This window comes from Procambarus clarkii, chromosome 26 (genome assembly GCF_040958095.1).
Source record: "Procambarus clarkii isolate CNS0578487 chromosome 26, FALCON_Pclarkii_2.0, whole genome shotgun sequence".
Lineage (NCBI taxonomy): Eukaryota > Metazoa > Arthropoda > Malacostraca > Decapoda > Cambaridae > Procambarus > Procambarus clarkii.
In genome coordinates, this window is record NC_091175.1 from 7,006,665 (window position 1) to 7,024,112 (window position 17,448).

The 17,448-nt window shown below is 38.7% G+C and overlaps 1 protein-coding gene across 4 annotated transcripts; it reads right to left on the reverse strand.

The window, feature by feature from the left end:
* Nucleotides 1-374: 374 nt before the first annotated feature.
* LOC123756722 (integrin beta pat-3) lies at nt 375-17,444 on the reverse strand. Of its 4 annotated transcripts, none has more exons than XM_045739991.2 (9): nt 17,100-17,444; nt 11,614-11,704; nt 10,698-10,878; nt 9,110-9,257; nt 7,173-7,399; nt 6,697-6,888; nt 5,495-5,640; nt 4,059-4,165; nt 375-2,049 (listed from the first exon to the last, which is right to left on the reverse strand). In XM_045739991.2, exons 2-9 carry the CDS (start codon nt 11,684-11,686, stop codon nt 2,026-2,028), a joined length of 1,098 nt encoding a protein of 365 aa, XP_045595947.1. In that variant the 5' UTR covers nt 11,687-11,704; nt 17,100-17,444; the 3' UTR covers nt 375-2,025. The 4 variants fall into 4 exon arrangements, with proteins under 4 accessions (XP_045595947.1, XP_045595948.1, XP_045595949.1 ...); XM_045739992.2 differs by lacking the exon at nt 17,100-17,444 and adding an exon at nt 14,386-14,516; XM_045739993.2 differs by lacking the exon at nt 17,100-17,444 and adding an exon at nt 14,452-14,474.
* Nucleotides 17,445-17,448: the final 4 nt, after the last annotated feature.

Sequence of the window (17,448 nt, forward strand, 5' to 3'; positions counted from 1 at the left end):
ATTATGAATAACGACAAAAGCATTAATAGACAACTGAAGCACGTCATTAGTGATATTCCTACAGTCCGACTTCGCCCCGTTGATGCTAACTGCTTAGGTTCTTATGTTTCTATTTTCTGGTAGGTTTCTCCTTAAGTTTGGGTTAATCATTGGTCCTCAAATGCCCCTCATCTTGTAGAGCAAGCCAGATACTGCTTGTGACATCTGGTAAGCAAGGATAGGCCTCCAAGGCCTGGTGTTATCAGCTAAGGCTTGACAGTACCAGCTCTTAGCCTGGTAAGTTACTGGAAGTCCCACCAGAAAAACATATTTCATTACATTTACTGCTTCATTTTCATACAAATCCATCATGGAGGATAACTAATAATCTCGAATTACCATATATACATTTTATTATTATTAATTGTAATAAGACACAATAGAATATATTTATTGGAGAGTTGTACAGTAATTAAATGCTAAAAGTAGAAAATCTGTTCTTAAGAACTGGGATACAAATGAACTTAAACTAATACAAAATACAGGTACATTCATGCTACTAATAGCATGTAAATTCATCTTCATGAAGCTCTAGTATTAAACAAGAACTGTCAACCCATATTTCGTATTTATTCTACCAACCCAATGTGCTGACACATTCGTGGAGCAAGCGACTAACTTTTGGCCTCTCCCCTCTCTTACACCCCTCATCCCCCCAAAAAAAGTTGTATCGTGTGACTATTAGGGAAGTAAATCTGATCAATAACTGCAAATGTTTCAGGGGTTAACTATCTGTAGTGCTACCTCTACATGTGTGACACTAACTTTCTTACAGGTTAAAAAAACAAAAACAGCATTGAATGTAATGAAATGTCTCTTTCTGGTGGCTCCCTGAAGCTACCAGGGCTTCCCCAGTCTTCCCTGACCCAAACACGATGCACACTGGTCTACAAAGCTATTTACATTCAGGTGTCTAAAACAGTTAAGAAATATAAAAAAAGAGTAACATAAATAAACATAAAATTACAATAATATGTAGTCTTGTTGAATTTTGTGATAGAAAACTATTTAGCAAAATGAAACCTTGAATGAATGTGTTGTAATATCTAAGTACATATTAAATAAAAAATCAATGAATCATGTTTAAAGTCAGAATGATAAAGTGGCAAAGATTTGGTAAAGCCTTTTAGTCTTGTGAAAGTCAAATGCATCTGCAGAAAATTGACCATAACCATGAATATAACAACTACAGTAGCTCAGTAAATGAGCCCAACTTTAAAATCTTTGCACATTTGTTTTTCCCTCAATTTTAATTCTGAAAAATTTGTCAAAATTTATTCATATCTACAATTTCCAACAAATATTGATATAATTTGTATGTACCGTACTGTACATCAAATATATGATTAAATCTTGGTAATCACACAATCTAAGGTTAATTTTCATATATAATTGAGGACATTGTGAATGAGATCTCTCAATGGTGGCTCATGAATGTTGAGGACCTAAAAGCAGTCATCAGGGACATTTATAAAATTCAGCTTTTAATATGGAAGAAAATGACTAAGAGAACACGGACACGGATCAAACACTGTGCTGACAATGGAAGGCGACATCTAGAAATTTGAAATTTGTTGTGTTGAAATTTCACTGTAAAAGTATTTAAAAAATCTTTTAGAAAATTTATAGCTGTATATAATATATATATATATACAGTATATGTCTAATATATACTTATATAACCCTATTTGTGAATTGGTTAATATTTTTGTACCATTTGTCATTGTGACCATGGACATAAGTAATATATTATTGAATTACTTGAATGAATTGAAATCAATATACTGTACTACTGTGTATAACTAGATATACACTCTGTAATTAGAACATGGCAACATTTGCTTCAGAACAATGAATACAATTACGTGGGTCTTCTTTCGTAACACTGTGGGTCTTCTTTTGTAACGCTGGCAACACAAGTTCTGCTCATCGTTGAGACAACTCACTCTGACCTGCATTTGTGGATTATTATCTTGAGAGTTCTGCTTAGTCAATTTGAGGCGGACATTCCTGTGGAGGTGTTATATACAGTATACAGTTAATACAACAAAAATTACAGCCTTTTTATATTTTAAATTATATTACATAATAAAATTCTGTTAAAATTAAATATTTTGACTTTATCATTCTGGACAACTTCTGGACATTACAAGATCTGTAGCTTATAAAAACCTTGCATTAGTATTATTACGGCAAGTTTAGTTTTTGTTTATTACCTATGATGATAGAATATATATTTTCACATGCTTACACATTCAAATAATAAACAAACAAGGATTTCTGTGGGAAGCCCTATCAGCTTCCGGAAGCTATCCGAACTGATATAGTGTTATATTAGTTTGGGATCATCAGTCACAGGAGTCCTTTGCCTACCGGGGACCACGAGCCAGAACCTGGCCCCTCAGAGAGGCGCAGGGAGCAATGGCCTATATGTACTTTACATTTAAAGTATGTCATGAATGCCATTGACCAGGAAAGAACCCAGAAAGGTAGGTGAATCAAAATAAAGCACTGTCTGATTGCACTATGCAATCTGCGTCCTAAAAGATCAAAATACCTCCCCAAGAAAGAACACAAACAGGCAATACTTCTTCATGCAACTACCACTCCCGCTCATTAGCCCTAACCCCCCCCAAAGGGAGGGAAAGGGAGCTGCCCACCACTCCAGTTCTTGAACTATGAAAACCGCCGACCGGAGGGAGGGAGGGTGTCAGTGAGCCTCCGGGGCTCACCCAGAAAATTGAGTTTCATTCTATTCAATGCTGTTTTTTTCTAACATAAAATGTTACATTTTTTTTAAACATGAGCAGATATATGGACACTGCTTGTAAAGCAGAGAAATTTCTGGGAAAAGGAAAACATAAGTCTATCGAGTTGCGCCAGGTGGCGCGCAACAAACCGGGCTACTTAAACCGCAGGCAGTAGAGGAGGCAACCACTGTCCACCGACTGCACCTCAAGCAAAAATACCACCCTCCTCGTGAGACCCAATGCTTCCTGGCCTCTTTACACGGGGTGAACTCAAGGGGCACTTCTGATTTTATGCTCTTAAAATATCCTGTGGTACATGGAGGGGGGGGGTTCTCCGCCGGAAACCCAAATTGATACACTAGTTAACTGCAGTAACACAGCTAGCTAGCTAATTATTCAAGAACATGTTTAAAGCTTTACTAACAATAAATTTACACTGCTGAAATGAGTAGCGGCAAAAATGTACATTGCTAGGTACATGCAAATTGTATTTAACGAGGATTAATCCACCTATTTATAAATGTAATAAGAAAGGTGCAATTCAATTAATATTTCTAAATGTAATACTGTATTTGTAAAATTATTTATAACTAATAAACAAATCCCCCCCCCCCATATTATGTGCGAGTTTTCCTTCCCGCCCAGAAAATTTAATGTTAAAGACAAAAAAATAGGGCAGCCAGATAAAAAAAAAAATATGATCAGAGTATTAACAATGCAGAGTCAGTCTGGAATTTGCCCCTACATTTTGAAAGTTCAGGCCTCTGCTCTAAATTCTGAAAAATTGCTTAGATAGGAAAATCATTCATTAGTTTTAGGGTTTACATTGCAATGAAGTGCATATTTTTTGCATCACACTGTACTGTACTGTACTGTACTATAGTAGATAATATAACGGTATGTCAATAAACAAGATTTCTAAAGAGAACGAACACTGATGCAATGCTGACATATTTACCATAAGCTTCTTTTTCACCAGTTAATGTACTTATATTTTATTATACCCCACTTAAAAAATATTTACAGCATCCTTACTTCTTTTGCAAATTAGTTAGAATTAGAAAAGATTGAAATAAATAACTGTAGTTGCAGCCATAGAGATGTAAATAAGCTAAACAATTGCTGCAATAAATGACAATCCCAAAGCCATCTACATCAATTAAAATACAGATATTTAGAAAATTAATTAAAAGGCAAAAATATTTACTTTAAATTCTTTATTCAATATCACATCCTTAACAATTTTGTGGTGAGTATTTACATACTTACATTATTTCTTTCCACAAGAACAGTGTATGTATCCAAAGCTTGTAGTATGTATGAATACTTGAGAATGCAGCCAGAGTTAACCATCACACAAGTTGTCATTGATGGTTCTGCAACATTGTTTACATAAGTAATAGACTTACATCAAATATTTCACTAGAAATATTATAATTTACCAGAAAGCACAAAACTGAAAACCATGTTAGGTATGAAGTACAGTACTGTTCCATTCACCTGGGCTCTAGGTGACTCGAACTGTGGACCCAATGTGTGTAAGGCTGAAGCTCTATCGACCGAGTTATTGAGTAGTCTTAACAGGGAAAGTTTTCAGAAGCAGCTTCCTGCTGCCAAACTAGAATGTTTATTTCCACGGAAGTGTGGATGATCAGTGAATCTTTATTCTTTGAGGTAACAATAGGGTCTTCCTGAATGAAGTTGAGTAAACAGCGGATGAAATAGGGAAAGAGTGGTGATAACACATCAGTTGTAATGTGAGAGAGGGAAGCAGGTGAGTTGAGAGAGAGTGAGGTTGCAATGATGATGTAACTCGTGCAAAACATTGGATTTTGGGTATAACCAGGCACATTATAACTATCATATTAACAACATGGTCATGCAGCATATTGAAAAACAGTCAAACCTAGGAGTTATGATCCACCAACCAGTACAGTAATTAAAAGTTGCTTAACAAGTAGGAGCCGGAGTAAAAATAAAATAAGAATAATCAAATGAACTTTGGCTTTAAGAAAAAGAAGGTGGTCATTCAGCTGTACAAGTCTCTGGTGTGGCCCCCCCCCCCCCCATCTGGACTATTGTATCCAGGTATAGAGATTTCTGCTTTGGAGAAAGTTCAACATAATTGGAAAAAACAGTGACTGAATACTACAATGTAATAATTACACACATTGTATTTAAACCTGTTCCTGGTATTGCTAAAAGGAAATGTTTTGCAACCCACTCCTTTGCTGCAATTCTGTGTGGTATTACCATCCTGAAATACATTCAAACACCAGTGAGAAACACCCAATTTTGATTTGACATTAACTGTAAGCCACTAGCTGTAAGTTACTGTGCAATAACCTTGTTGCACAGTAAGCAATTACAAAATGACAGCAGAGTTTTTGCATGGGTCTTGGTCAATTCCACTACTGTACTTCTATACATTGTAGATGAATTCTAACCATATTTACATAATTTGTATAAAACCAGATGATAGTTTTTAAGTTTAGTTAATTTATTATGCACCCTCCATACCCATCCTGTGGGCAGTCCAACCAGACAATAGTAACTAATGAATCAACAAATTATATGACGATAAGTGACCTTGAAGGGTTAATTGTAATAACAGGAACAACAATCTTCATTTTGGGCTCCTGATGCCATGCAGTCTGATTAATAATGAACTCAGAACATATTTGAAGTTTGTTGAGGATACTTACCCAGAATATCCACAGCAGTGACTGTGATCTGACATTGGTGGCATGTAGAGAACTCTCGTTTCCAAGCCTTACAAAGAACACAAGGCTTCAGTTTTTCACACACTCCAGCTGCATATACAGTATCCTCACAAAACATTCCTTTGTACCTATGGAAAAAAATAAGCTCAGAGCAAAATAGAAATGTAGGAAGTAAAAATAGTTTATAATGTATGTTTATGTGTACGTATTCGGTTGATTAAACACACAGAGTTTAGTGGTTTTTTATATTTATTTAGTATAGTCTTGGTTATAGCAGCTGGTTTGTTGGCAATGTAATGAAGTGTTATAGAAATTGAGATGAAGCCTGGAACAGGGCAGAGAGCTGATTGAGGTCGGTAATAGAGAGCAGCTCGGATGCGAGGGGGAGTGTGTAGAGTGTGACACTGAATGCGGGCGGAGTCGAGGAGCTGAGTGCGGGACTAGAGCGTGGAGCTCGATGCGGCTGGAATCTGACTGTTTGCCCTGTGTCCAGGCTGAAGTGTCCTGTGAGGGGTAGGTACTGGACATGTCAAGTGTTACATTGTTGTTGGTGAATGTTAAAGATGTGTGATATCACTCAAGCGCCTGTACTGAATCACTCTTGAGATTAGATTGATGATGATTTGCTATCAACTGCTTATATTACCAGTCCTACACCTCACCTGAGTGTAGGTACATACAAAGCCTAAAGCCACTATTACGCAAAGCGTTTCGGGCAGGAAAAACATTAAAGACTAAAACTTAATACTAATTGAGTTTAAAGTATAAAATGTGTTGAGAACAAATAAAAATAAAAATAGGAAAGGGGGAACATGGCTGAAAAAGCAGCACAAATATAATTAGGTCAACAAACAGCAGTGTTAAAAAAAAAAAAAAACAGACATGGGTTTACCCCAGACATAAAAGGGTAAGGTAGGTTACAGGGAATTTATTAGGTAGTGCTTCGTTTTTATCTTAAATTGGTTGGGAGAGATACAGTCTTTAACATGATTGGGAAGGTCATTCCACATTCTGGGTCCCTTGATTTGTAGAGCATTTCTATTTTGATTAAGTCGTACTCTTGGAATATCAAAACTGTATTTGTTTCTGGTGTGGTGCTCATGGGTTCTGTTATATTAATGTGTATAGTTAGAATACTGTTAGAATATACTGTTAGATATTGATGTGTAATATGAATAACCTACCCATCTCCACAGTTGCATCTTCCACACACACACTTCCCTTTATTGGAACATATGCTATTGTTCCCTGGAGACATACATGTCTGAGTTTGAGTGGGGCAATTGCATGCTTCTCCAGCATAACCAGGTCGACACACACACCCTCCACAACGACACTGGCCGCGACTTGGTCCACCACACGGCATTCCATCATATCTATAATAATAATAATAATAATAATAATAATAATAATAATAATAATAATAATAATAATAATAATAATAATAATAGTTCATTCTATGGAAAATGAATGCAATACAGTATATGAAAATTGTGAGTATGATATATTTATCTAATAATGTCAAATGCATAATTTATAAAATTTACCTATTTTTAATAGCATGTCAGATTAATATAATTTGGAGCTAATAATATATGTACTGTATTAAACTGTAAAGTAATATTATACAATTATAATTTATAACTACAAACAGACTCACAAATCACATGTATGATCACTACATTGGCAGGTACTGCCATAGTAATCAGAGTTGCATTGACAATGACCACATGAGCACTTTCCATGCCCACTGCAGATCTGGCCTCCATTGCCGCGACAACCATCTACTCCAGTAGGGCAAGAGGCATGATCTTCTGTAACCTCACTAGCTCCCGAGTGCTCACTGCGTTCTCTTGCTAGAGAACCACGGTTTGTATGTCCATGTCCCTGAGGAAAGAAAAACATTATATCTAATTTAAAAAATAAATAAATAAAAATACCAGTACAGTGTACAGTATCACATACGAATCACACTAACGTGATAGATATCAATTAGAAAATCCACCAGGGCTATGAGGTGGCGTGAACCTAGGATCCTGGCATTGCCAATCACGTACTCTACCACTGGATCACCAAAGACTTGAAAAATCATACAAATGAATTTTTACTGAAATTACAGGAAGTCTGGAAGCTCCTACTGAAGCCAGTCCAAGTTTTTATGTATGACCCACAAGCATTCGGATGGAAAGGCCAAGTGGTCCTCTACCTTACACCCCAACTTCAGAAACACATAGAAATCACATTAATGTGATATATATCAATGAGAAAATCTACTAGGGCTATGAGATGGCGTGAACTTACAACCCTGGCATTGCTAGTTGCGTACTCTACCACTGGACAACCAAAGACCTGTAAAAAGACATACACCAGATCTCTACTGAAATCACAGGAAGTCCGTAGGCCCCTATTGAGGCCTTTGTTCGTATCCTGACTGGGGATGTTTGACGACGTCAATCCTTAACTGTACATAAGAACATAAGAATGAAGATAACTGCAGAAGGCCTATTGGCCCACACAAGGCAGCTCCTATTTATATCCACAAAATCCCATTAATATATATGTCTAACCCACTCTTGAAACAATCAAGGGATCCTACTTCTATTATGTTATGCGGTAATTGGTTCCACAAATCAACAACCCTGTTACTGAACTAGTATTTACCCAGGTCTTTCCAAAATCTAAACTTATCCAATTTATACCCATTGTTTCATGTTCTTGTCTTGTGTTGATACTTTTAATACCTTATTAATAGCTTCTTTGTTATGTCCATTCATCCACTTGTACACCTCTATCATGTCACCTCAAATTCTTTGCCTTTCCAGAGAATGTAATTTAAACTTTGTCAATTTTTCTTCATGTGACAGGTTTCTAATTTGCGGGATTAACTTTATCATCCTACGCCGGACGCGTTCTAGTGAATTTATATCTATTCTATAGTATGATGATGAGAACTGAACTGCATAATCTAAATGGGGTCCAACAAGAGCAAGCTATAGCTGAAGAACAACACCAGGTGTCGTGTTACTAACGCTTCGATAAATAAATCCCAGTGTCCTATTTGCCTTATTACGAACATTTATGCATTAATTTTTGGTTTTAAATTCTTATTAATCATAACTCCAAGATCCCTTTTGCAGTCCGATTTCGCAATCTCAGCACCATCTAGCTCGTATCTTGTAACTCTATTATCATAACCAAGCCTCAAAACCTTACATTTGTCAGCATTAAATGATTTGGCGGGTGATGTTCCGAGGAAAAATTCGGATTAAGGACCCGCCCAAAATGCTATGCGTGCTAGTGGCTTTATAAGAATGTAAGCACGATGCTTTTTCACCCACAGAGTTATAAACCCATGGAAGTGCCTACCCGCCGAAGCCATAAATGTCAAAATTCTGCTGAACTTTAAAATCCAGCCGGAAAAAATCATCAGGACACGTGGAGGGACCTTTGACAAGCTACTGGCTTCTTATCCTCATTGAGGCCACTAGTGTCAGTGGTCCTCAGGTAAATTTTAGTAAATGAAGAGAGGCTAACTTGGGAAAATACTCAATATACTGTAATTCATTGCTTTGCAATGTGCCATCTGAGCTCACTGACCTGGTGTTTAGTGAAAGCTCGAAACTCTCTCCAGAGGGAAGAAAGGTTAGCCCTCAGCCATGCTAAATCTACCACATCAATGGGTTCTTCATGTCTTGGTTCATGACCTATTCTCCGGCCATCCTGCTTTTGTCGCCTCCGTTCATCCCTGATAAGACATTTAGTCATGAAGTAACATTTTACAATTGTAGTTTTAGGCACACACACATGTACTGCATACACATTAAGTAAAAATACAATATAATGTTTTCAAGCAGTTCAAATGATGACCTGCTTAAGTCATCAAAATAAATCCTTTTGTTTCAAATAAAAGGAGTTGCTTAATCTGAAATTTCACATTTTACTAATGAACATACTGTACCTCAATTTGTTTTTTGTACTGAGGCAGGTATTTTCTCCCCTGATTCCATGTATGACTAACCATTCTGTGAGATGGGAATATTAGATGAACTTATAGCTAGTTTTTTTTATCTACACTGTGTAATCTTTCATATAGAATAGGATAGCAGCACATTGCTGTGTATATCTATGCTTGTTACTGTAATTAAAAAACAAAAGTTACATCCTGTTTAGCCTACTTAATTTTGAAGTAATATCTAGGGGGGTCTAGTGAGTTTGAATTAAAATATTTCTGCCCTATTCCATTAATGTTTCTTAGCAAATTTGTATATGGTAATTAGCTTTTTTTTAAACTAAAGTGTAAATGTAGCTGAATTCAAAAGAAAGTAAATCATGTAAAATCACAATCTTTTTCCTTTGCATGAATGTGTCATCACTTCATGTTTCATTGCATCCTTTATACTGGTAATAATACTGTACTATAATAATAATACTAGTAATAATAATACAGTAATAATAAAACTATAATAATAATAATAATAATAGTCTATGCCTGTCATCTTTAAGTATCACCTTTTTTTTTGTATTCATTTGTTATTTTCGAAGAGTGTTCTCATTTTGTTAACTTACTTCTCCTTAGTATTAAGCATTTTACCCCCTCACACTTTAAGTTCACTTTTTTGTCTATGTTATATTTCGCAGGAAACATTTTGCATAATTAGTGACTTCATTAATATGTGCTCCTGTCCCTTCAATTGTACATTACTCTCATGTTCTTTGTACACACATTCTTTTTAATAAACATTGAATTGAATGGAATAATAATAATTGAATTTTAAAAGTATGCAGAAGAATATGATATACAGTAGTAATTAATTCAGTAGTTACATAGATACATATTTAATAAAGCCACTAGCACATAAAGCATTATGGGCATAACTTAAAAGTAACTACATTTTGTATAGGTTTCATGTGGTAAAGTTATTCAACCACTAAGCATTGCAGTGCATGGACTAATCATTATATTCACTTTTTATCAACTTTTCCACAATGCACATTATTTCTTTTTTGAAAATGTTTAGTTATCTGTGACAATGAATCATAATATTCATATGAGAAAATGTACCCTTGGACTCTAAGGCACTCACAGCTCCTTCATTGTGCAACCTTCTAGTACTAAATTTCAAGGTGATAATTCATCACAAATTTCTTAAAATCATTTTAACCATTTTATATTTAACATTCATACCTTCTCTCAAGCCTTTCCTGTCTCCGCTCCTGCCGCATCCTTCTCCTCTCTTCCTGTGTCAGCAAGCGACTATCATCCCCACCATCCTCGTGGTTTCTGAATCGGCTCCCCACACCTCTACCTCCTCCATGCTGATTATGTGCTGCAGAGTCTTGACTTTGTTGACGTCCATAGTGCCAATCTGCAGTGTTAAAGTGATGGAAAGGAAAGCTCAAAGCTAAATTTGTAAATTGGGTCTATAACCTAAGAAAAGTATGCACCCCTCTATGTCATCCTCTACAGTTACAATTATCCTCTACTTATACAATTAAAGAACAATTAGTTATCTTGAGGTTATCTCGAGATGATTTCGGGGCTTAGCGTCCCCACGGCCCGGTCCTCGACCAGGCCTCCTCCTTGTTACACCCCCCCAGGAAGCAGCCCAAAGCAGCTGTCTAACTCCCAGGTACCTATTTACTGTTAGGTAACAGGGGCATTTGGGTGAAAAAAACTTTTTGCCTATTTGTCTCCGCTTCCACCGGGGATCGAACCCGGAACCTCAGGACTACGAATCCGAAGCGCCATCCACTCAGTTATCAGGCGCCCGTCATCAAACATTGACTGCCTTTATTTTGTTTTAAATAACAAAATTTATTATATATTTATCTTCATGTATATTGAGATAAAAACCACAGTATAAATATTTTGTGCTTAATAAACACTTTATTATTGCATCTTACATACTGTACTGTATAGTACTTATTGAATTTAAAGGTGCAGACATATTGGCTTGCAAAAAAATAATCATTACTTGGATAAATACAAATTTATTATACCTTGTTTAAGAGAAAAAGAAAAAAAAGAAAAAAGAGAGAGTACTTTCTCTCTCTCTCTTTTTTTTAAATAAAATAAATAAATAATGATAATATTTCCTTACCCTGGCCTAAGCAGCTACAGACAAAGATAAGCACAAACATTATAGATGCACTCCATTTCCAGAAGGCTGTCATTATATGCTGCTGCCAAGCCTGTGACAAACATAATATGCTTATTTAAAAGGTATAGTACAGTACAGTGCAATAATATATGATGAACAGTAATAATAAATGTATTTGGCAGTAGTATACCAAGAACAAAAATTTAATATACTTTATTTATTTATTTATTTACATACAAGAAGGTGCATTGGGTTGTGAGAGTACATAGCATTGGTGTTATGCCACTAACACACATAGCATTTTGGGCAGGTCTTTAAACAGAATATCAAAACATGTGTGATAGCATCTGAGTGTGTAGAATATATGTGAATGCTACACAGTATTCATCTACAGATATCCGTATATGTTGAAATACATGTGAAGAACCTCACACACACACAGCTCCACGACAAAAGATAACTTAGCTGCCAACACACACACCTTCTCAGGAATCTGTACACCAGTTGATCGACAGTTGAGAGGCGAGACCAAAGAGCCGAAGCTCAACCCTCGCAATCACAACTAAGTAAGCACACACATAGTAGCAGCAAGGCGGACAGCCCGCCTCCAATTATAACTCATACTGTATTTCCCATTTCCCAACTTTTCTCTACACATGTTCCTCTCCATCCTCTACCCCCTCCCCGCAAAACAGGAGTAGAGAGTGTAGGGTGTAGTGGGAGGGGAAGAGGGTTAGGAGAAGGAGTAAGGGGGGGGGGGATAGAGGAGAGGAGTTGATGGGTTGATGGGGTGAATTGGGATTACTCACCTAATTGTGCTTGCAGGGGTTGAGCTTTGTCTCTTTGGTCCCGCCTCTCAACTGTCAATCAACTGATGTACAGATTCCTGAGCCTACTGGGCTCTATCATATCTACATTTGAAACTGTGTATGGAGTCAGCCTCCACCACATCACTGCCTAATGCATTCCATTTGTTAACTACTCTGACACTGAAAAAATTCTTTCTAACGTCTCTGTGGCTCATCTGGGTACTAAGTTTCCACCTGTGTCTCCTTGTTCGTGTCCCACCCGTGCTGAAGAGTTTGTCTTTGTCCACCCTGTCAATTCCCCTGAGAATTTTGTAGGTGGTTATCATGTCTCCCCTTACTCTTCTGTTTTCCAGGGACGTGAGGTTCAGCTCCTTTAGCTTTTCCTCGTAGCTCATACCTCTCAGTTCCGGGACGAGCCTGGTGGCATACCGCTGAATCTTCTCTAACTTTGTCTTGTGTTTAACCATGTATGGACTCCAGGCTGGAGCTGCATATTCCAGGATTGGTCTGACATAAGTGGTATACAGGGTCCTGAACGATTCCTTACACAAGTTTCTAAAGGCAGTTCTTATGTTGGCCAGTCTAGCATATGCCGCTGATGATATCCTTTTGATGTGGGCCTCTGGGGACAGGTTCGGTGTGATATCAACCCCCAGATCTTTTTCTCTATTTGACTCTTGCAGGATTTCACCTCCCAGATGGTACCTTGTGTTCAGCCTCCTGCTCCCTTCGCCTAATTTCATTACCTTACACTATCCTGAGTTGAACTTTAGCAGCCATTTTCTAGACCATTCCTCCAGTTTGTCCAGGTCATCCTGTAGTCTCTGTCTATCTTCATCCGTCTTGATTCTTCTCATAATTTTTGCATCGTCAGCAAACATTGAGAGGAACGAGTCTATACCCTCCGGAAGATCGTTTACATATATTAGAAACAGGATGGGTCCAAGTACTGAGCCCTGTGGGACTCCGCTGGTGACATCTCGCCACTCTGATGTCTACCCACTCACCGTTACTCGCTGTTTCCTGTTGCTTAAGTATTCCCTTATCCACTGGAGCACCTTCCCTTTTACTCCTGCCTGTTGCTCCAACTTTTTTAACAGCCTTCTATAGGGTACTGTGTCAAAGGTTTTCTGGCAGTCCAGGAAAATGCAGTCGGCTCACCCTTCTCTTTCCTGCCTAATTTTTGTTGCCTGGTCATTGAATTCTATTAAACCTGTCAGGCACGATTTACCATCCCTGAACCCATGTTGGTGGAAATAACAAAGTTATTTCCCTCCAGATGCTCTACGTGCCTTTTCCTCACGATCTTCTCCATCACCTTGCATGGTATACAAGTTAGGGAAACTGGCCTGTAGTTCAGTGCCTCTTGCCTGTCACCCTTCTTGTATATTGGGACTACGTTAGCTGTCTTCCAAGTTTATGGTAGGTCTCCTGTTTCCAGTGGCCTGTTATACACCATAGAGAGTGGTACACTTAGTGCTTCTGCACCTTCCTTTAGTATCCATGGTGAGATTCTGTCAGGCCCAACAGCCTTTGCCACATCCAGCTCCAGCAGACACCTTTTGACCTCATCACTGGTGAGGTCAAATTCCTCCAAGGTTGCTTGGTTTGCCTCCTGCATTTAGTGCAGGGGCTTCTCCTTGTTCTATTGTGAAGACCTCCTGGAATCTATTGTTGAGTTCTTCACACACCTTGTCATTCTCTGTGTATCTGTTCTCCCCTTTTTTCAATTTCATCACTTGTTCCTTCACTGACATTAGTGGCAATGGGAGGGATGGGGGGGGGGGGGGGGTAGAGGAAGACTCATGAGTGTACGGGCGTACAGGAGGATGAGGTGAGGGGGCAGTGAGGGAGTGGGTATTATGAAGGTAATGTGGTGAGAGTAGCATGGGAGAAAAGTTTAATTTAGTGATGAGTTTACACCGCGGGAGGATTTGCGAGTTTACCGTAATACAGTACTGACCAACCAGCAATTAGAATTCTTTCTTCAGAAACTCTTAGCGTATATGCACATCGAAGTGAGGTATACCTCTCGGTGTATGTATCTCTTGTGTACACTGATGGTAAGGGTTGGAGGGGTGTGGGGAGGGAGCAGGAAGTGCCTGTGGGCGGAGCTTGGTGCGATAACTTTGGGGAAGGGAAGCACTGCTCAGACCAGGAACGTCATAGTATCCTAATCGCTATTATCAACACCGCACCACTCCAAGAAACTCAAGCTAACAGAAGGCCAATCGCACCGAAGAGGGTAGAAAACACTATTATAAAAATATGAAACATGTGGGAGCAAGGAGTATATGTATGGAGAACATAAAACATCAACTGGTGTGACATTGCAGGTCATGAATCTCCCTGCAACACTGAGCACTCCAACAGTAACCTATGTTAGACAGAGCTATGAGAGAGAGAGAAGAGAGAAGAGAGAAGAGAGAAGAAGAGAGAAGAGAGAAGAGAGAAGAAGAGAGAAGAGAGAAGAGAGAAGAGAGAAGAGAGAAGAGAGAGAGAGAGAGAGAGAGAGAGAGAGAGAGAGAGAGAGAGAGAGAGAGAGAGAGAGAGAGAGAGAGAGAGAGAGAGAGAGAGAGAGAGAGAGAGAGAGAGAGAGAGAGAGCGCGCGCGCGCGAGCATGGGATGTCGTCATACCTTTACCTGTTCTCTCCTAGAGGTTACTACTGCTCGGCTTAGACTCGGTTACAAGTATCTCTGGGAATTCTCGTTATCTGCCGATGTAGACCTGACCAAATGTAAACTGTGTCAACAAAATTATTCGCACACCCTCCGTCACTATGTGATGGAGTGCGAAAAGATACGTGAATTCAGAGACAATTCTATAACCAATGTTCCAGCGATGTGTCAATATTTCATTCAAAATGATCTGCTACCAGAAATTTTAGTCAAATATCCCCAGTTTGCTAACTGTAGGTAGTAACTAAGTGATTGTAACCTATCCACCGCTGCCCACAGGATGGGGGGCGGTGTGCAGGACAAACATATCAATTGTGGCACTAACTCTCCACATATGTCAGTTGCTTAATTTAGAAACTGTACTTGTGGTCGATCTCGAGCCCATTGTTGATGTGACTACTTATACTGAATTTGTAACTAGCTCATCAAGATTGTAACTTGTTTAGCTAAATGAATTGTGGGGTTCAGTCCCTGAGCCCAATATGTGCCTCTGTAACCCTTTCCACTACCTCCCACAGGATGGGTATGGGGTGCATAATAAATGAATTAAACTAAACTTTCCTAATAGAACGTCGCATTTTGACATATACTCTACATAAGGCCAAAAATTGTCGTTATAGAAAATGGTAGCGACTCGCGAGATTGACATTCTGTCCCGTTTTTTGTTTTGGGTCCTCTGGTATGTTAGGATAGGGGACTTTAGTATGACAATTTCTTGAAAGTGGTGGGACGACGACGTTTCGGTCCCTCCTGGACCATTCTCAAGTCAATTGTGACGATTGAAAGAGAAGGCAATAAATAGGCAGAAGAAAGGTGAGGAGAAGAACGGAAGGGACGGACCGAAACGTCGTCGTCCCTTCACTTTCTAGTGTGTGGTCTGGTCAACATTTTTCAGCCAAGTTATTGCAGACTGTGCAGACGCAGTTTCTTGAAGTTAGAAAACCTTAGGAAGACGGGAGATAAGCGCTCGAGATAGTGGACAACAGGAAGTCAAAGAAAACGTGGAGGATGTTTTTGATTAGGACAAACTCTAAAAAAAACGAGAAAGTTGAGCACTCTTCATAAAACATATACCCTGATTTAACATTGTAAATAATGCAATAAGAAAAGCGCTATTCCAGTATAATTATATAGCCCTTAGCTGGAATATATGAGGGACAGCGTTAGAGGTGGGATACAATATAAAGATGGCTTCAAGGAATTATTGGGCGACGATGAGCGCGTTAGTGCTTTTGCAACAACGTCAACTATTTAAGCACCAATATGTGCAGTTTATTGACGGTTGAGAGGCGGGACCAAAGAGTCGAAGCTCAACCCCGGAAGCACAACTAAGCGAGTATAATAATAATAATTATTATTATTATTATTATTATGGGTTATACTCGCCTATAATAATAATAATAATAATAATAATAATAATAAAAATGATAATTTTTATGTAAGTAAAAGTACTGTACATACATAGAGACATGGGTTCACACCCAAACAAAGTATAACTACACCTCAATAAACATCCTTGAGCTTGAAACTCCACACACACACAGATCACAGGAAGAATGAAGGATGTGTGGACGGATGACACCCACTAATATACACACAGGTTCCTCGCATAATGTGGGAAAACTTTTAATAAAACTTAATAAATAAATAAATACGTTTATCCCCCACTTCTCCGTGTGTAGACAGTGAATCTACTTTAGTCTTGTACTAAAGGAGACTCAGACTTAGTCTTTAGTGGACTAAAGACTTAATTAAGTCTTAATAGTCAGGACTAAAGTATACTTGCTGGTTGGTCAGTAATTGAGTCAGGGCCTTAATAACTCTATATATAAAACCTGAAGGGGCAACTCAATCAACACAATATATAGAAGCCTAAATACAAAACATCAGACGCATTGAATTACAAATTAAAGCAAAATTCATATCAACACATAAGCCAACCATCCTTACTGTAGACAATACCTCAGCTACCCTCTAAATGCTCCTTGATCTACTTACCTGTAGTGACTCGTCGTGGTGTCCTCTATATGCTCCTCTCAGAGAGGACGGGGTGTGTCAGAACGTGGTGCGTCAGGACTTGGTGCGTCAGAACGTGGTGCGTCAGGACGTGGTGCGTCAGAACGTGGTGCGTCAGGACGTGGTGCGTCAGGACGTGGTGCGTCAGAACGTGGTGCGTCAGGAACGTGGTGCGTCAGGACGTGGTGCGTCAGAACGTGGTGCGTTTCAGGGATGGGCAGAGTGCGTGAGGGGAAGAAGGTGATGATGTATGAGAGGCCGAGGTGGTGCGAGAGGCGTGAGGCGTGAGGGAGCCGTGGTGGCGGACAGCTGCTGCCGGTGCACGTGAACC